The sequence below is a fragment of the Cavia porcellus genome, unplaced genomic scaffold (genome assembly GCF_034190915.1).
Source record: "Cavia porcellus strain 051 isolate PalLab524CR breed Dunkin Hartley unplaced genomic scaffold, mCavPor4.1 scaffold_15, whole genome shotgun sequence".
Taxonomy (NCBI): Eukaryota; Metazoa; Chordata; class Mammalia; order Rodentia; family Caviidae; genus Cavia; species Cavia porcellus.
In genome coordinates, this window is record NW_026947498.1 from 67,186,654 (window position 1) to 67,208,003 (window position 21,350).

General features: G+C 35.4%; 1 protein-coding gene across 7 annotated transcripts in view; it reads left to right on the top strand.

Annotated features, from left to right (window-relative positions):
• Positions 1 to 21,350, top strand: part of Stxbp5l (syntaxin binding protein 5L) — a 375,791-nt gene that overhangs the window by 326,545 nt on the left and 27,896 nt on the right. For 5 of the 7 annotated variants that reach the window (XM_063225050.1, XM_063225052.1, XM_063225053.1 and 2 more), the window contains one exon: positions 20,999 to 21,169. The exons of the other annotated variants lie outside the window; for them this stretch is intronic. In XM_063225050.1, the coding sequence (XP_063081120.1) occupies positions 20,999 to 21,169 (171 nt within the window). The remainder of the gene's footprint in view (positions 1 to 20,998; positions 21,170 to 21,350) is intronic. 7 annotated transcript variants of the gene reach the window in all.

Genomic DNA, 21,350 nt, shown 5'->3' on the forward strand with positions numbered 1-21,350 from the left:
ATTCTGTATTGTTTCTACCCTTTTTTCCTCCATGTTTTTTTTTTGTTTCTTTCTCTTTAAATAAAAAAAGTAGCTTACAGTATTAGAGAATTCCAAGTTTGTTTATTCTTTCTAATGAATGTTATACCTTCTATCTTTTTCTTTATTAGTGTTTCTTTCCTTTTAAAGAACTTCTTCTTAGCACTTCCTGTAATATAGGTGCAGTAGAGATGTAGGCCTTCAGTTTTCATTTTTCTTAGAATGTCTATCTCACCTTCATTTCTACAGAACATCTTTTTAGGGTACAATATTCACTGTAATTTGTTTCTCTTCAGTGTTGTGAAAAAGTTCATGGCACTCTCTCCTGGACTATAAGTTTTTTATCTAGGACTATGCATTCAGGATAAATAAAAGAGCCTCTTTTCTTTTCTCTTAAAGCTTTCAGAGTCTTTTCTTTATCTGTCTCTTTCGAGAGCTTGCTTATGTCTTGCATAGATTTGGTTAAGTTAAATTTGGCTTTTTTCTTTAACTTTCTTGTATCTGATATTTTTATCCTTGATTTATATCTGGATGCTTCCCCCAAAACCTAATGAGATCAAAGGGGGACTTTTGATAAGTAATTGGATTATAGAGGGTGGTAGCTGTCTTGCTGTTAGAAACTGGATATTGCAGGAAGGGTTAGGTCACTTTGGTTGTGGCCTGCAATTGTTTATCTCCCTTCTAGATACCTCCCTTCCCACCCATCATGACTTTCCTCTACCATGTCCCTCTGCCATGTCAGCCTTTCTTGGAGCTAGCCAACTTAGACTAAAACCTCTACACACTGTGAGCCAAAATAGACAACTCCTCCATTAAGATGTGGGTCTTGGGTATTTTATCTCAGCAATGAGTAAAGTGATGAAGATACTAGTCTAGGTTTGGGATGTTTTCTCTTATTATTCTTTTGTCATTCCACGACTATTGAAATTCAGTAATTCAAGCAGTTGTACTTTCGATATTGTCCCAAAGTTCCATAAGCTTTGTTCATTCCTTTGTGTGTTTCATTTCTTCTTCAGCTGTTTATTTTCAAATAGCTTGCCTTTGAGCTCACTAATTATTTATCCTGTTTAATCTGTCTTGATGTTGATGTCTTTTGTAGCATTTCTAACTTTTTCAGCTCAAAAACACTTTTTAAACTGGATGTAGTGGTACATGCCTCTAATCCCAGCACTCATGAGGCTGATGCAGGAGGATCCCTGGGAGTTTGAGGCCAGCTTAGGCTCATAGTAAGTTTTGAGCCAGGCTGAATTATATAATGAGAACCTATCTCAAAACAAAATGAAAAATACAAATACTTTCTTGAAAATTGCTTTCATCACTTTGTTTCTCTATTAAAGTCTTAAAAGACATTTCTTTATTTTCTATAAAGTTAGTGAGTTTCCTTAAAGAATTCATTTTCAGTTTTCTCAGTTTTCCCTACTCATTAGTATCTGAGGTTGTGGCTTTTTGAAAGCTCCTAATGCTTGTTGATGTAAGCATTGAAGAATTAGGTTTTCGACTCTTGCTAATCTGCCTTTGTGCTTATTTTGCCAGAAGTTCTAAGAAGACTGCTTATTTTCTCTAAATCTATAGTTATTTCCACAGTTTCAGTGTGTAATGGCAGGATTTGCTAGAAGTTTGATGTTGGTGTGCTATTACTTTTTCAGTTCTATGGAGCAGTCCAAGCCCAATTTTATCCCAAGTACACTACTGGAATATTGTTTAGAGAGAACCAGAAAAGTACCTAGAAAGAATACTCTTCCTCAGCCAGGACAGGCCCAGCTATCTTGTCTGCAGTTATCAGTCTGTAGTTAGGTGCTACAGGATTCAATGTGGTTATGGGCAGTCACAATGGGTGGACCATCCCTAACTCCTCTGTCATAGTGGCCATCAAGTCTACCAATCTGAGTTAGACCCTAAACCCATAGCTCCTCAAAATAAGTGTAACGTGGATGTAGCACTACGGCCCACACTGTTCCCTGTTGCTCAGTTGGACCCTTATGGCTCAGAACCACTGTAACAAGTCATAGGTGCTGATACTGGGAAGAGAAGTCTAATCAACAGGGGCCATAATGTCTGACACTGGAGATATTCCAGAAGCTGCAAGTGGCCACAGTTAGGTCTGGAATTGGAGCCATTAGGATCTTCCCATTCTTAGGACCCTAACAAAGTCCTAGGATAATACCTTGTGCTTACTGCTGTGTCCTACCGCCCCAAAAAATGGCTCTTATACTGTACATGCTGCCAGTGCTGGACTAGTGTTTGTCAAGGCAGTTCCTTAAGTTACCTATCCTGATGCTGAGCTGGATCATACCTGAGTCTCACACCATAAAGACCTGCGCAATCTTATTCATACCCCTCTGCGAGTGATAGAAACTGAAATACAAATCCACAGGGTACCAATTTCTGCCTGGTCCTATGATGACTATAGAATACCATCTGTGACCAATAGCCCGACAGTGGCTGTCCTGTTTAATGTCCCGTTTAATGAAAGGATGGTTGATGCTGTTAGCTCTGTGACCTAATACAGTTTTCACACTTCAGACTTCAAATATTAGCCTGGCAGCAGGAATCAGAGACCTTGTGTAATACTGAGTTTTTCTATGTCAGAAATAATACTGACACCTGAGGACCAGACTTAATGGAAAGGTAATACAAGAATTGAATGTTTTATATTATTCCTTGTTTTCTTTTCACTTTCCTTGTGTGTGTGTGTGTGTGTGTGTGTGTGTGTGTTTACTGGTGATTGAACCTAGAGCCTTCACAGAGCGGTATATCCCCAACATTTTTTTTGTTTTTGAGACAGGGTCTCACTAAATCTCTAAATTGCCCATGCTATAATATACCTGCCTTACTTCCCATAGTGTTAGCACTGCAGACATATGCCATCGTATTGGGCCTTCTCTCTTCTTTTAGCTGTTGAGTTATTTTGTTTTAGTTGTTCCCTTAGAGCTTGCTATATACTTTTAAAACTAATCCAAATTCTCTTTTAAATAACACTGTACTGCTTTACAAATTAGTACAAGTACCTGTTTACAACACAGTTGTCCCAGTCAGTTTCTCACTGCTGAAACAAAATACCTGACATACATATCTTTAGTGAAAAGTTTATTTGGGTTCACAGGTTTTAGAGGGTCCAGTCTATAGTTGGCTGACTCTGACGCTGTTTCAGGATCTGGATAGAAGAAAGCTGCCCCATATCAGGGCGGCCAAGAAGCAGAGAGTAAGGAAGGAATCAGGGAGTGAGATACAGTAAACCTTTCCAGGTCATTCCCCAAATGGCCCACCTCTTTCAACAAGAACCCACCTCCTAACATGTCAGCTATGGTGCCCCCATCATTCAGTCAACTTTCAACACATGAATCTTTGGGGAACATTTTAGTCTAAACCACAATGATAGTGTTCCTAATTCCTCCCCGTTATCCATTGTATCACTGATGTCACTCATTTCATTTACCCTCATGCTATCCTGCTGTTCCATACATTTTTTGGCAACTAAATACGCATATACAGTCTTTTTAGAAAGAAAAATTTAAAAAGTACTGTTCTCGAATGTTATTGTGTCTTCCAAGAAAACTCAAGTATATTGAAGAAATGGAAAATGGGTAAACACCTTACAATATAAAATTCACAATGTCCAGTATCCACTGACACAAGAATATAACCCATGATGAAGAGAAATATCAATAAATGATACATCAGATAGAATTAATAATAATTGCTGAGGACATTAAATTACCATGAAACATATACTTTATGTACCCAAAGGGGTACAGGAAAATACAAATATATAAAGAAGAAATGTAGACAACATCAAAAAGATTTTTTTAAAATTTCTGGAAATTAAAATATAATGTCTGAGGTGAAAATTGCATTGATGAGATTAATAGCAGAATTGACTCTACAGAAGAATGTTACTGAACTCAACTATGTACTATCCAAAATGTAACAAAAGAATAAAAATATAGTAACAAATTTAGTAAGCCATTGGCTAATTCCACATTACCTAATCCATATGGAATAGGAGTCCCAGAAGGAGAGGAGAGGATGGATATCACAGAAACAGTGTTAGAATAAGTAATATCAAAGTATTTCCTAGTTTGATGAACAGTATAAATCTACAAATCCAAGAAATTGGATGAACTTCAAGAATAAGAAATATGATAAGAAAATACACCACAAAGTTTTAAAACACTAAGAAGAAAATTTCATTTTAACATACTGAACAAACAAAGGAGTAAATCAGAATTGATCATGTAATTCAAACTATAAGGCAGTAGTAAAACATTTTAACTGATGAAAGAAAAATCACAAACTGAGAACTGTATTCCCAGTAGAAATATTTTTCAAAGATGAAGGTGAAATATTCTTTTTTAAGTCAAGAAAAACTAAACAATTTCAATACAAAAACTGTAAGAAATGTTACAAAAAATTCTTCAGAAACAAAAGGGTAACATTTAGAGAAATCTGAATTACACAAAGAACATTAGAAAATATTTCCTAAAGCTGCTCTTGATTATATCTCTTTAAAAGTAGTTAATGACTGGTAAAATCCCAAATGTCCTTCAAAAGGTGAGTGAGTCAACAAATTGCAACATATCTGCACAGTGCAACATTCCTTAAGAATAAAAAGAAATAACTGCCTGACATACAACGGGGAAGAATCCCAAACTTATCATGGTGAGTAAAAGAAGCCAAGCAAAGCAGCTGTAAACTGTATTTTTCTTCTTATGTAAAAATTCTTCATTGCTTAGGGCCACAAATCTCAATATATCTTAAAGGTTCCCCTGACATTTTTGAATTATGAATATCCTTTGAGAAATTACATTGCTGTTTAAACAAATCAATTGGATAAAAACCAACATGTAGTCAGTTAGCAAACCAACTATATGCTAGCCAGGATCAAAATAATGATAACAGAAAGAGTTGACTATGAAAGTAAGTATTGATAAAGTAACATGGGTTTTCAAATATTTTAACCTGTTTGATATATCAACTATAATTATGACTACATATAAAGTTTTTTGTATTTTAATTACTTAATAGTGTTTAATACAGTGTTCATTTTCATATTATGTTCAGTGTTTATTTGGCCGTACAATCATTCTCTGTGGCATAGGTATAGTAGTAATGTTAATGTTCTTAGAATTGTATAATATATTAAAAGGATTGTTTAACAAGATTAGTTTACCAAGTATTAAACCAAATCTTCATTTGCATTCTTCAATAAAGCTTTGGCAAATGACCTTTTAAAAAATAAGTTTCATTTGGTTACAAAAACGTTTTAGTAAATTGTTACTATACAATAATAGTTTATACAAGCGACATACTAAGTCAAGTATTAAAGGCCTAGAGAATGAGCAACTCTTTAAAAGTATATATAATTTTTCAAATTTGAAAATCTTACTATAAAATAAAGAATGATCATTTCCCTTTCACTGCAGATTGTTTTAAGGTTGAATTTTTTGGAATGTTAAATTTTCTGTATATGATACAGAGATCAACAGATAGACTAAACCACCAATACAATCAAGAGCAGCTATAGGAAACAGAAAATATTCTAGTCATGTTATGCAAAAACTGAATAATATAAGACTAGGTGCTCATCAAATCATTGAAAAGTTAGGCAAGTAACTCTAAGCATCGGTTGTGGAATATGACTTTCATAGTAAAACCAAAAAAAGACACACAGGAGAGCAACTACAGTTAGACAGACATAAAATAAGACAACTATGGCCAATCAGCTGCTGAATTTAATAACATACTGTTATAAGGCCAGGATTCCATCATATCACCACTTGACACAGAAAAAAATCTGTCACTACACTCTGAAACATAGGTTTAAAATCACATAGAGTTTCTACTTCAGTATCAGCAAAGAAGACAAATGGCCTCTGCTCCATTTCCAAAATCACTCGCCAGACACTGAAGCTGAGCCGCTATGCAAAAAGTCCAAGTACCCTAGGACTATGCCTCATGAAGCTGCCACCATTGACAGTTTCAAAAAACTCAGTCTTTGCATCATTGTAACCCAGGTGAGTAAAGAAGCTTCTTCCAAAAAATTCCAAGCCTGAGCCATTTCAATCATCTCAAAGAGTACCATGGACATTGTGGAAGTTAGACATCCCCACCTTGCCTTAGCCAAAGTCCTGCTTCATGGAATCTTTGAGTACAAAAAAATTATTTTTATTTTATATCAGCTTTTGCAGTGATTTTTTTTTATTTTAAAGAGGATAAAACAAAAATAAGGACAACCCAGAACGACCTAGCCATCTTGGATTGCCACTGCTGAGCCCAACCCTCCACAGGAACACTTGGGCTGCCCTAGCAGGCCTGGGTTGCCTTGGACTGCCGCTGCTGGGCCCGCCCCTCAGCCTTGAACACCTAGGACACCCTTGCATGACCTAGCCACATTGGACTGTGGCTGCTGGGCCCACCCCTCTGTGGGAACAACTAGGATTCCCCCCACAGGACCTAGCTGCCCAGGACTGCCACCACTGGGCCTGCGCCTTGGGGAACCCACCTGCCTCCTGGACTTAGCATTGAAGTTGATCTTTGCATCCAACCCCTTCTCCCAGAACCTTGGAGTACAGTGAATTACAGTGCTGGCTGGATGGGAAACTCAGAAACCCTTCACCCAAACAAAGACCTCAGCAGACTCCAGTCAGTGTGGTGAGTTTGCCCCTAAACTAGATGTCTGTAGTGAGTAAATATGAGCAAAAGTGAAACTCCCTCCAACTGTAAGACCTTGAGGAACCTGGCAAGAGAGTGGGTAATCCCCTCCTCCACACAGAGAACATCAGAGAGGTTGAGAAGTATGCCAATAAGCGCTCCACCAACTTGGAGAAAATTAAAAGAACTTATGAGATCCCCAGTGACACAGTAGGGCCTCAGCAGACACGAACACTATAGACAGGGAGATATGATGACCTGCAACAACTTGAAGATATAGCAACAGCAGGAACTAAGAGTTGACCTACATCAATACTTCTAGGTTAGTTAGCCTAGGCTAGTTAACTAAATCCAAAGGGAGTGAAATTATCCCATGCATATTATCTGATCATAGCAACTAAAATTGGAAAGCAGTGGCAAAAAAACTGTAAAACCTGCATTAATACATGGAAATTAAAAATTGGATTTGTTAAAAATTAAATTAAAAATTGGAAAGCAGTGGCAAAAAAACTGTAAAACCTGCATTAATACATGGAAATTAAATAACAACCTTCTAAAGAAAGAATATAGGAGTCACCCAATAGACCCTGTAGGAGAAATTCAGGTGACTGGCTCTCCTCTTCATTGTGGTACCCAGCAATTGGTCAAATATCAACCACACAGTTGGACCCTAAAACTCACACTATGGACAGTAGAGACTGTTATGATTGAAAGACCAAATATTTATCAAAAAGGTGAAAATGACAAAACAAAAAGACAAAATACAATCTGAAACATCTAGTCCATCAGGAACAAGTATAGGGAACACTGAAATACAGGACTTTAAAAGTCATACACTAGGAATCTCTGAAAAGATAGCAAATAAAGTAAACAAATCCATGAGGCTACAGAGGAACTCAAATTAGAAAAAATGTCTTATGTAAAGACAGAAATAACCTTAGTAAATAAGTTGCTCAACATAGCTAGAGAAGAAATAGATTTAAAAAAAAAATACAGGAGCGTGGGAAATGGATTAAAACTTTGAATGAACAATGTGAAAAACAAGCAGAATCCATGAAACAAATGCAGAGATACCCAAAAAACAAAAAATTCTTTTGAAAGCTGGCAAAATTGTTTAATTGAAGCTGAGGATAGAATTCCAGATGTTGAAGACAGGATTACAGATAGTCATCATGAAAGGGTAGAACTTACAAAAACAACAAAGTAGCATGAAATGACAATCCAGCAACATCAAGACAATGCCAAGGAAAACAACATAAGACTAATAGGCATCAGTGAAGATGCAGGAGTCAATGCAAATGACGTAACTAAAATATTCACAGACATAATAGCAGAAAATTTCCCACACATAGGGAAGAAATCTGATAAATAAATGAGGCATACAGAATGCCAAACAGTCACAACTAACATAAATCAACACCCAAACATATGATAATTAAGATCCCAGATGTAAGCATAATAATAGAATACTAAAAGCTGTTAAGAGAAAAGACCCAACTCACCTATCAGGGAAAGCCTATTAGAATCACTGCAGACTTCAGCACAAACCTTCAAGTTAAGATGAGCTTGGAATGAAGTATTTAAAAGCCTAAAAGAAAACAACTTTCAACCCAGAAAAACTGTCTTTCAAATTTAATGGAGAAACAAGATAATTCCATGACAAAGAACTGAAGGACTTCATGTCCACCAAACTAACCTTAGAAAGAGTACTGAAAGACATGCTAGATAGAGATAAAAATGACCACAATCTCCAAAACAACAACAGAAAGAAACCACCAAATAGGACAAGAAATTAAACAAGGGAGAAGAACAGGAAACCAACAATAGGAACACAACATGACAAAGTCAAGCCAGTACATATCAATGATATCCATAAATGTAAATGGCCTCAATTCACCTATCCAAAGAAACAGGTTGACAGAATGGATCAAGAAACAGGATCCCACAATATGCTATATATAAGAAACACATCTGACTCAAAAAGAAACTCATAGATTAAAAGTCAAAGGGTGGAAAATAGTATTCCATGCAACAGGAACCCAGAAAAAATCGGGTAGCTATTCGGTTTGTAGACAAAGTGAACTTCAAACCTAAAAGGATTAAAAGAAATAAAGAAGGCCACTAAATACTTGTAAGTGGAAAAGTACAAGAGGAAGAACTAACAGTTATAAAAATACATGCACCAAATATAGGAGCGCCAAACTATATAAGACAAATACTAGTGGACATGAAAAACCAAGTACACAAGAACACAATTGTATTAGGAGACCTTAACACCCCACTGATAGGTCAACTAGACAAAAAGTAAGCAAAGAAAGAACTGAATTATACCTGTGAGCAAATGGACTTAGTAGATACATACAGAGTGTTCCACCCAACCAAATCAAGAATATACATTCTTCTCAGCTGCATGTGGGACATTCTCTGTAATAGACCATATATTAACCCATAAAGTATTCTTAACTAAATCCAAAGGGAGTGAAATTATCCCATGCATAATATCTGATCATAGCGCACTAAAATTGGAAAGCAGTGGCAAAAAAACTGTAAAACCTGCATTAATACATGGAAATTAAATAACAACCTTCTAAATAACCAGATGAAATTAAGGAAGAAATAGAACAATACCTGCAATACAACATACCGTAACCTATGAGATGCAATGAAAGCAATCCTAAGCGGGAAATATATAGCAGGAAGTAGTACATTAAGAAAATGGGATGAACACAAATAAATAACCTTATGCTACATCTCAAGCTTCTAGAAAAGGAAGAGCAAGTCAAACCCAAAACTCATAGAAGAGAGGAAATTGTAAAGATTAGAGCAGAAATTAATGTAGTTGAAATTTAAAAAAATACAAACAATTAATGAATCAAAGAGCTGGTTTTTTGAGAGAATAAACAAAATTGATAAACCTCTGGCCAACCTTATAAAAAAAAAAGAAAAAACTCAAATCCATGCAGTAAGGACTGAAAATAAGGAAATTACTACATATCCCATGGAAATTCAAAAGATCACAAACACCTACTTTGAAAATCTCTACTCAAATAGGATGGAAAACACAGAAGAAATGGACAGATTTCTAGGAACATATGAACAACCAAAGCTCAGTCAAGAAGACATAGCAATTTTGAATAACCCAATATCAGTTACTGAAATCGAAAATGTGATTAAAAATGTACCAACAAAGAAAAGCCCAGGTCCTGATGCATTCATGGCTGAATTATATAAGAAATTTAAAGATATAATGCCAATACTCCTTAAACTCTTCAATGAAATTGAAAGAGAAACAATCCTCCCTAACTCATTCTTGGAAGCAAGTATCACTCTGATACCTAAACCACAGAAAGACCCAACCAAAAAGGAGAACTATAGACCAATCTCACTAATGAACATTGATGCAAAGATTCTCAATAAAATATTGGCAAATAGAATGCAGCAAATCATCAAGATTATACACCACCATCAAGTGGGATTTATTCCAGGAATGCAGAGATGGTTCAACATACGCAAATCAATAAATGTAATACACCACATCAACAGAGCCAAAAATAAAAATCAAATGATCATCTCAATAGACGAAAAAGGTTTTGATAGAATTCAATGCCTTTTCATAATAAAACCCTACAGAAATTTGGAGTAGACATTATGTACCTCAGTCTCATAAAGGCCATCTATGACAAACCAACAGCCAAAATTATACTAAATGGACAAAAACTGAAAGCCTTCACTAAAATTAGGAACAAGACAAAGATGTCCACTATCACCACTCCTATTCAATATAGTTCTGAAAATATTAGCCAGAGCAATCAGACAAGAAAGAGAAATAAAAGGAATGAAAATAGAAAATGAAGAAGTAAAATTATCATTATTTGCAGATGACATAATACTCTACATAGAAGACCCCAAAAACTCCATTAAAAGACTGCTAGAAGTAATAATTTCAGCAGCATACCTGAATACAAAGTCAACACTCAAAAATCAATAGCATTCCTGTACACAACCAACTCCATTCAATGGAAATATCATCTTTTTCACTAGCATCTAAAAAAATGAAATACGTAGAAATCAACCTAACTAAGAATGTAAAAGACCTATATGCTGAAAGTTATACTACTATAAAAAAGATTGAAGAGGATATTAGAATAGAGAAGGATATTCCTTGCTCTTGGTTAGGAAGAACCAACATTGTGAAGATGGCCAAACTCCCAAAACTGTCATACAGATTAATGCAATCCCCATCAAAATATCATTAATCGTACCTTACAGATCTAGAGAAAATATTTCTAAAATTTATCTGAAAACAGAAGAAACCTGGAATAGCAAAGACAATTCTGGGCAACAAAGGCAAGACAAGAGACATCTCAATTCTTGACTTGAAACTATTCCACAAAGCCACAGTGATAAAATCAGTATGGTACTGGCAAAAAAAACAGACCTGAGAATCAATGGAACAAACCAAAAGATGCCAACACAACTATAAAGACACTTAGCCACCTTATATTTGACAAAGGGGGCTAAACAAGTTTACTGCAAAAAAATAGTCTCTTTAATAAAATGGTGTTGGAAAAATTGGCTTTCCAAATGCCAAAGACTAAAAATCGACCCATTCCTATCACCATACACTAAAGTCAAAATGGGTCAAGGATCTAAATATTAAAACAAATACTAAATCTACTGGAGGGCAAGGGGTAGAAGTCTTAGAGACATAGGGATAGGGAGAGAATTCATGAATAAAATGCAAACCACCCTGAAAATACTTCAAAGAATCAACAACTGGGATCTCATATTACTAAAAAGTTTTTGCACGTCAAAAGAAATCACCAACAAAGTGAAAAAACTCCCAGAATGGAAAAGAATTTTAGCCAACAATCCCTCAAAGAACTTATATCCAGAATATATAAAGATCTGAAAAACATCAAACCTCCAAATTCAAAGACCGCCTCCAAAAATGAGCATCTGAGATAAACACAGTTCTCAGATGAAGATATACAAATGGCAAATAAATATATGAAGAAATGTTCACCATCACTGGTCATTCGAGAAATGCAAATAAAAACATCATTGAAATTTCATCTCACCCCAGAAAAAATGACACTCATCAAGAAAACAACTGATAACAAATATTGACCAGGATGTGGAGAAATAGGAACACTTCTCCACTGTTGGTTGGAGTGCAGACTGGTGCAACCACTGTGGGAATCAATATGGAGATTCCTCAGAAGAGTAGCATTGGAAGTTTCATTCAGTCCAGCTGGTTCCCTTCTGGGTATTTTCCCAGAAAAATAAAAAAGTGATAACCTGTGACAAGGCCCATATTCATAGCAGCAAAATTTGTGATAGATAAATCTTGGAAACAACCAAAATGCCCATCAACCGCACAGTGGATGAAAAAAAATGTGATATTTTTATACAACAGAATACTATTTAGCTATAAAAAATGACGATCTTGAGGCCTTTGTAGGTAAATGGAGGCAACTTGAGAATATCCTCATTAGTGAAATAAACAAGACTCACATTAGTAAATTATCTCTCTAGTATAAAAAATAATAACTGACAGGCTAATGGGATCCAAAAACTATAACAGTGAAATAGTGAAGTGAATATAAAAGTGAAAGGGAAGGAAAGTGCTTTAAAGGATATAACAGTATATACAGTGTGTAAGATACATGACCATATTTCTAAATTTCCACTATGTCATTGAACAGAAGAGATTGCACTGTCAATGTTTGAGTGCCTAGCCACTTTTTATGCTTTGATTTTGTAACTTTAACAACTATCATTAAGATGACAATATGTAATCTATCAACTAGCAATTTTATGATGTTAATTTTTTTTGAATTCTGTATTCTCATTTTTTTCTAATTTGTTTTTTTAATTTTCTTCTTTCTTTAAATAAAATTTTTTAAAAAGAAAGTAAAACATCTCTGAAATGTAAATCTTGCCCATGCATAATTTCATAGACAAGTATACTAAATTTGGATTTGTGAACAAAGAGACTAGACTTGCTTTCAAAAAAGGAAAGATGATTATCTATTGCTTCATTTCATAAATGAATAAGACTTTTGAAAATATAACCTGAAGAAATGAAAAAAGAAGAAGATCCATTAGAGACAGACTAAATTCTGTATCAGTGATGGTGGATGCCATCTCTAACAGGAGGGCTTTACAGGCATAATGAAGAGGAACTCTCAGAGGTTGATAATAATGCCAGGGGCCATTAATTTTTGCCGAGAGGTTCTTGGGGATTTCCATATTCCAAAGCCAAATCCTTATTTAAAAAAAAAAAAAAAACCTCAAAGAACAGTATTTCGGCATGCAGACCTTTACAAAAGAATGCATCTGACAAATATAAATTGATTTATTACCTTTTTCCAGAGAAAGTATTGAAGAGTGAATCTGTTGATCCTCACCACTTGAAAGAATGCAATCAACATCCAGTCAGCATATCCATGGCACACCCCACTCACTTCCTTAGATTGCAGAATCTGACTGCTCTTTTCCTCCCCACAAAAGTGTAGCCACTCCCACCTGATCTTATGTTCCTTAAAGTTACAAGTGAATCTGGACTCGATGAGCCTTTCATGATACATTAAATATCTACTTCAATAAGCAGCCTCTGTACTGGAAACTTGCACCCAGATTTTTACAATACTTCCAGTTTAGAATTTAGAATATTTTTAAAATAATTCATAAAATCCGATTTATGCCCTTGTGTTAACATGAACTAGACTTTATAACAGAGGCTCAAGGAAAGTATCCAGCTCTTGTTCTTGTCTCACAGCTGATTACCTGGCTTCTCTGAACCTTTTGAAATTCACGAGGCTCAGAGAGGTTTGCCACAGCCATTTGAGTCCACTACCAAGCTCCAACAAAGGCAGTTTGAGGCCAGGCTGGACTCCAGCAGGCTCACTCCATTGCCTCCAGCAAATGAGATTCACATGCATCTCACCTTATTACCCAGCTAATATCCCTTCACTGGGATTGTTGATATTTTTAGTCCTGATAAATTTCATCCACTTTTCTTCCTTTTAGTTTTGTCTCACTTGTTTCCCATTTCGAGAACTGTTTATCCTTCACAATTTGTAATTATCTGGAAGCACTTTTTTTCTCAGCATTAAATGAAACACATACTGCTGTTTGATTTATTGTCCTCCCTCTTCTAGCTTCCCTAGCTTCAGTAATACAGTTTTTTCTTCAATTCAGAGGCAACCTGTAGAGGAAATGGCATTATTTACATACTAATGTGTAAGATCTACAAATGATAATGTTGGTGTCTGACAATGCTATATCTGTAGGGCACATACTCTACCTCTGTCGTTATTCATTTTAAAGTGGTTACACAAGTCTTTATTACTTGTCTTAAGCAATGTGATACTTGTAGAACATTTAAAGTGTAGGGTTTCTTTTTTTCCTTTCCTTTTCTTTTTTTATATTTTATGGCTATTCTTCCTTCAAATGAAGTGTACCATTGGTTTTCAAGTGGAAACTTTCTAATTAAGAAACCCAGGAAGAAATCAATACAGCAAAGTATATTTGTGAACAATGAAGTAAAAATGTTTAATGTTTATTGTAGCTTTATTATAGAGACAAAAACTTAAATCTAAATATGCCTAATATTTCTATGCCACTCATGTGATAGAATATCATGCTATCTTCAAAGTAATACTTTTGAACAATTCTTGATGATACTATATTAAGTGATTACTTCTTGGTCTTTTAGCTGAAATTAAGAAAGAATAGATTATTAAGTGCTAAGAATAGATGATTCAGTATGTATATACTCACAAATATTCATATATCTCTGTGTGTATTTGTATTTAACTGACCCTATCAATGGTGCAAATAAATAAATAAATAAATAAAACCACTCAAAAAAAATCAGTATAAGAGAGACAGGATTTCAAAACATTATGAAATCAACAATACTCACCATAATGCCTTTTGATGTCTTCAAAATAGCTGCAGATAACTTCAGACATAGTAAAGATCAACAAAACAGAATAGATAAAATAACAGTATGTAATTTATCAACCAATGATTTCTTACTGTTACTTTTTTTTTGAAATTCTGTATTATTTCTACCTTTTTTTCTGTTTTGCTTGTTTCTCTAAATAAAATAAAAGCAAAACAATGAATGCAATAAAGGATTTCAAATGAAGCTCATAGTAAATCCCAAATTGCTATATATAACATATTATTTTTATTATATAGTTTTTATATATTATTTATATAAACGTTTATAAATTATTGTATATACATGTTATTTAACATGTTAAAGAAAACCATTAAAAAAAGGGCAAAAATGGTGGATAGATAAGAGCTGGCTACAGAGGCTCCCTGAGATAGTCAACTTAGAATTCAACATAATACAGTGTGCGGAGCCCAGAAAAGAGGGAGATGAATTCTCTCATCCCAAGAAGAAACTAAGGTGAGAAGAACCAATCAAAGATTCCCAGTGCTATGACAGGAACAGCTAAAGTTTCAGTGCTACCACTGCAGGGCCATTTGCCAAGCCATCTGAGGTCCCACCGCTTCGAGTCACTGGAGGTGTAGTCACACTGGGTCAGGGGTCAGCCAGCCAAATGGACAGCTGAGCATCGACCTGTGGTGAGTGACGGGAATGGAGCCATTCCACAGAAAGGGGGGCTCTGGTAGATGACATTCTGGGACTGGGCAGGACTGGCAAGTACAAAGGGCAGAAGTGACTTCAGTCAGTTGTTCCCTTCCCTAACGGAATTGGTGTAGTGAGCTAAACCTGGGTCACGGGACCTGGCTGAGACCCAACAGGTTATCCACAATAAATTCCCTATGGTGGCGGCACATACTAACCACACTAATGCAGTAAAGCCTCAGAAGTTTGATTCGGAGGGGAGGCGGCACTCAGGAATACAGTGCAGGCCTCCACAGCTTGACTGATCCAGAGGGGATGGGCCAGCATATGCTGGGCCTGTCTGCAACTCACTAGCACACTTCAGTGGGAAGGGTCACCTAGCCAGCATGCTTCAGAATTGTTACCAACAAAGAAAGAAACTGGGGCCTCCTGGAAGAAACACAAAAGATGGGAAGAGGAAGCAACCAGAAAAAGTCCCCAGGTCCCAACCCTAAGAACACTGACTCTGGACAGGTAAATACAAAGGAGAATGAGAACAGCAAACATGCAATATCAGACACAGCACCGGTGGACAATAAGAGATATCTCGGGACCTCATAGAAGAGTTCAAAAGTGAAATATTTAGCCAGGTAAAGCAAGATATAAGAAGATTAATAAAAGAGATGTTAAGCATCCCTCAAGCAGACACACACAAGAAGGGAGGAACTCAAAGGAGAGAACCATTTGATGAAGAATATAAACAAAATATAGAATACATGAAGCAGATTCAAAGAGATCACCAGGAAATTAAAAACTCTAAGGAAAGATGGCAAATCTGCTTGAGAGAAACTAAGTATAGATTATCCAAACTGTAGGACAGTTTTGCAATGTGGGATTATGAAGGAAAAACTTCTTTAACATAACAAGGAACAAAACAGTAACAATACAAAGGCTAGAAGACGACAAGAGGATCTATAACTTGAGAATAAGGAATGTAAATGAAGAAGCAGGGTACAAACAAAGAACTACAAAGGCTATTCACAGAAATATTAAGGAAGACTTCCCAAACATAGGAAAAGGAAATCATATTCTGATGTATGAAGCATATAGAAGTCTAGCCACCTACAACCAAAGCAGAGCTACACCCAGGCATATAATAATCAAGATACCAGAAATTCAATATAAGAAAAGAATATTAAAAGCTGTTAGAGACAAGAAACAGATCACCTATAAAGGAAGGCCCATCAGAATAACGGCAGACTTCTTGACACAAACCATCAAGTCAAGAAGAGCCTGGAGCAAAATATTCCAAGCCCTGAAAGAAAATCACCTCCAACCCAGATGGCCATACCCTGCTAAACTGTCTCTAGAAATTAATGGAGAAACAAGATGCTTCCAAGACAGAGGAACTTGGGAAATTCGCAACCACCAATCCAACTCTACAGAGAATGCTGCAGGGTATTCTAGAGAGAAAGAAAAGAGAGGCCTCGATGAATGATGCACAAAACAGAATGAAGAAGATAAGCAGATAACAGATGGCAAAAAAAGAGCGTAACAAAAATGAGGCAGACAAGGTTGGTTATAATCTCTAATATAGATGGCTTTGATACACTAAATTAAAATAAAAAACCACACGTGGAGTAGATCAGGAGGCAGGGGCTACCGAGATGCTATTTATTGGAAATATAATTAACATGAAAAAGAGTACATGGACTGAAAATCAAATATGAGAAAACAATGCTCCATGTGATAGAGAACCAGAGTAATAGAGGCAAATAGACCAGTATTTGTAGATAGGTTGAAAAGACAGGCTTTAATAGGTAAAGGAATACAATTAGAGATCAAGTCCAGGAGAGAGAAGGTTCGGAGCCACTTAGGTAAATAGCAGGTTGCACCCCCCAATTAAAAACCAAGGGTCTTGGTGAGACCCAGAAATGCACAGTGTACCCAGGGGAAGTGAAAGGGAAGGGAGAGTCTTAAAAAGATGGCAGAAGATATTATTAACATTATGTTAGGATTTAAAACCCACAGTACTCACACCACTCTGCTTAGATAGATTTTATTCTCTTTTTTTGATAAATTTGATTCTGTCCCACTTGTCTACTTGCATTAGATTTGAGGGCACAGACAGCTATCCCAAAAACATCAAGATTTATCACAGTAATCATCTTTGATTTCCTGTTATCTTATTCTAGAGCCCTGTATGACTTATACTGTTTTATCATGACTGATCTTAGTTATCTGGTTTGTTTGATTGCTGTTTAGTATCGACAGATTTTATTCAAAACGGATATGATTAATAGTATCAAGTCTGAGAGTATAGGCAACTACATTGAAGATGACAAGACTCTACGATACACATTCTGGTTTGATAACTACCTGCTTTTGAAGTTTTATACTATATACAAAGTTCTGTTTTTATTGATACTGTTATGTATTGATATATTCAATTATACTATGTCTGATGATATAGCCAATTCTATTGATGATAACAAGAGACAACACAGGAACTGTGGTAGAATTTGTACAACGGTCTTACATATCTTTTGTGTTTCATATATTTATAGGAATATGTTTTGTTTTGCCTTGCTTTGTTTTGTTTCTCCCTCTAATATAGAAAGGATAGAAATACATGTTAACACTCATGTATGTGTAGAATCTATAAACAGTTTATAAGAACTGATGACACATGATGAAATGAACAGATACTTTGAAGAAAAAGAGACACTAAAGTACCCAGTGCTGATCCTGGAGGGTCATAATGTAAAACTGAGCAATAGTACTATTCTTTGTTCAGAGTGATATGAAACTGCTTGGGTTTGTTCAATCTCAACATAATTGAAGATCTGGATAACTGCATGTATGTTTAAGTATAAGATTGGTAACCATATTTCTAAGTTTTTGTTGGATAGTTGAACAGAACTGGTTGCAAGCTCACTGTTTGAATCCCCACTTTATATGCTCCACTTTAGTATCTTGAATAACTATTTGTAAGAGGACAATCTGTAATCATCAACTAGTGATTTCTTACTGTTTAATTTTTTCTTTGAAAGTATGTATTATTTCTACCCATTTACTGTTTTGTTTAGTCTTTCTTTAAATAAAACAAAATACACTACAGTACCCAGTGCTGATCCTGGAGTGTCATGATGTCAAATCTAGCAATACTATTCTTCTTTGTTCAGAATGACTTTAGCCTGCTTTAGTTTGTTTAATCCCAACATAAATGAAGATATGGACAACTGCATGTATGTTTAAGTGTATAGGATTGACAACCATATTACTAAGTTTTTGTTGGATAGTTGAACAGCACTGTTTGCAGTCTTACTGTTTGAATTCTCACTTTGTATGTTCCAGTTTTGTATCTTGAACAACTATTTGTAAAAGGATAGTATGTAAACATTAACTAGTGATTTCTTACTGTTTATTTTTTCTCTGAACATATGTATTATTTATACCCATTTTCTGGTTTTTTTTAGTCTTTAAATAAGATTTAAAAAAATAAAAGTCACCTCTTAACCTTTAATTATATAAGCCCTATTGAAATCAGAAGACTATGGCCCGAATTCTGGGGTACCTATGTGTAATAATGTCAACAAGATCTTATGAGTTAAATGTGAAAAGCTAGAAGAAATTAGTCTATTACAACAGGTGGGGGAGAAAAATAAAAGCACGATAGATGATAGGAAACAGAGACGTAGACTTTTGGAAGATGAGAAGGGGGGCCTAAGGATGGGGGGGAAAAGGGGAGTGGGAGGTACAAAGGATTAAGAAGCAGTATACATATGTATCAACTTCTTACAATGCAAGTATTCATTATGTATGGCAAACATGTACTAGAAAGTCATAATGAATAATCTGTTCATTGATACCACTGCTATAAACTGAAATAAAACATGCACATGAAACAGCAAACAAAGATATCAACAGCTGGAGAGTAGTGCGGTAGCTTTGGTTTAGAAAATCCAAACAGTTCTGGCTAAGATAAATTTCACTGTTCTTGGGCCTTTCTATACACTTTTGAATCTGTCTGAGATTAATCCCACATTTCTCCTAAAAAACCTCTAAGCCTTTAAACATATGTCTTTTCCAAGGGTGTCTTTTTTTTTGACTGATGAGTGGGTGTATTGTAATTTGTACCCTTAAAGTTGTCAGCGGCAGCTGTTGTCCTTGGTGTGACAGAGGAGGGACAGCCTTGACTCAGCGTGCCGGTGATAACTCATCATGAGCTATTTCTGTCTTTCCATCTGGGCTCTGGGATTTATGTCAGAATGGAGGATGATTGGTTCCAAAAGGCATGAATGTCAGTGTGCATTGCATCACCCTCCTAAACACTACTCCTAAGTATTTCTTCAAAATTGCTATCCATCCCCAAATATTTTAGCTGACCAAGTCCTAGTGTTTAATCATACAGTAAGAAAACTTGGACTAGAATCCTGCCTACCTGGTTACCACAGGTGATAGAAGAAAAATTTCCAAGTCATTTTTTTCTAAAATTCAGTTTCCTCATCTGCAATATCAAGAAAATAATAAAAGCACCTGCATTTTCAGAGGGTGAATAAGATGAAATGAAATAAAATATCCACCATTTAAATATTTGGTAATTATCAACTCATTTTTTAAAAAATAGTAAAACCGACCAGAATATAATAAGTAGCAAGGACAGATATCATTTTAACCTTTCTAATTTTTCAAAATATAAGTGTGATGGAGTATGATCTGAATGTCAGTTCTACATGTTCAACATGACTGTTAAGCATTCTTCTCTCATGTACTCTGTTGTGCATTCTTCTGTCATGTACTCTGTTGTCCTTGGAATGACTAGAGAAGCACATTTCAAAATGCATTCTGTGTATTGCAAAACTGATGTAATATTTCAAATGCAATTTGTTAGCTTTTAAGAAAAATAAAGAGAAGGATAAAGTATAATTTTAGGTGATAAGATCCAGAGCCCATAATACTAGGCAAGCATTTTACCATCAAAGCTTTTTAATGTTATATCCAAACAGAGGTTCACTCACAAGCTGTAAATGAACAATATTTTTCTTTTGGATAGTACTTTTGTGCTCTGGAATGAAAATGACAGAAAAATTATATTCATTGTCTACCATATGCCAGCATCTTTTCTAATAGAAAATGACATGTATTATTGCAAACACACACACACACACACACACACACACACACAAATAACAAAACTCAATAAGGTAGGTAATATGCCAAATTTATGGAAGGAGAAACAAAAGCATGAAGACTTACATAATTTGTACAACTAGTAAGTGGCAGAATTGTAATTTGAACCCAGTTTGGCTCAGAGCCAATACTCTTAATTACCATTCTTAAGTGCATAATAAAATGTTGCTATTTTATATTTTAGACTTCAACCACTAAAAGTATTTCCAAAACTTAAAGTGTGTATTTAAGTTATGCAACAAAATATCCAATACTAAACGTACTTCATATTGCCATTAAATTATATAATACATGTACAGCTATGGAGTAAATTTCAAACTATATTAGTCAAGAAAAATAATTTAACATTACAAATATTTTTTGAAAATTCTGACTGAATCTGCAACTGTGACTATTTCTCAAAATAACAAGGATTTACCCATATTCATATGATTTAGAAAAAAGAGAATACTTGTGCTTCTGCTTCACATGTTAATCTATACTTTTGAATTTCCTTAAGTGAAGATTTGTAATATTTATGCTGCCTTCCTCTTCTTGGTACAGACCATGTAAATGGACACTGCACAAGTCCAACTTCTCAAAGTTGCAGTTCTGGAAAACGTCTTTCTAGTGCTGATGTTTCAAAAGTAAATCGCTGGGCTCCTGGAAGACCACCATTTCGAAAGGCACAGTCAGCTGCTTGCATGGAGATTTCTTTACCAGTTACAGCAGAAGGTAGGTTAAACATATCAAGTTTCATGAGTACAGTTAATTCAATTTACTATGGTAGCAGATGGTGGAAGAAAAGCTGTGAAAGTCTCATTTTAAGGCATTGAGGAACAAGCAGACCAGGAAAAGCAAAAGCTGCCAGTGAGAAGCTGAGGAAACATCTTCTAACTGGGTCTTCCCAAGCAGT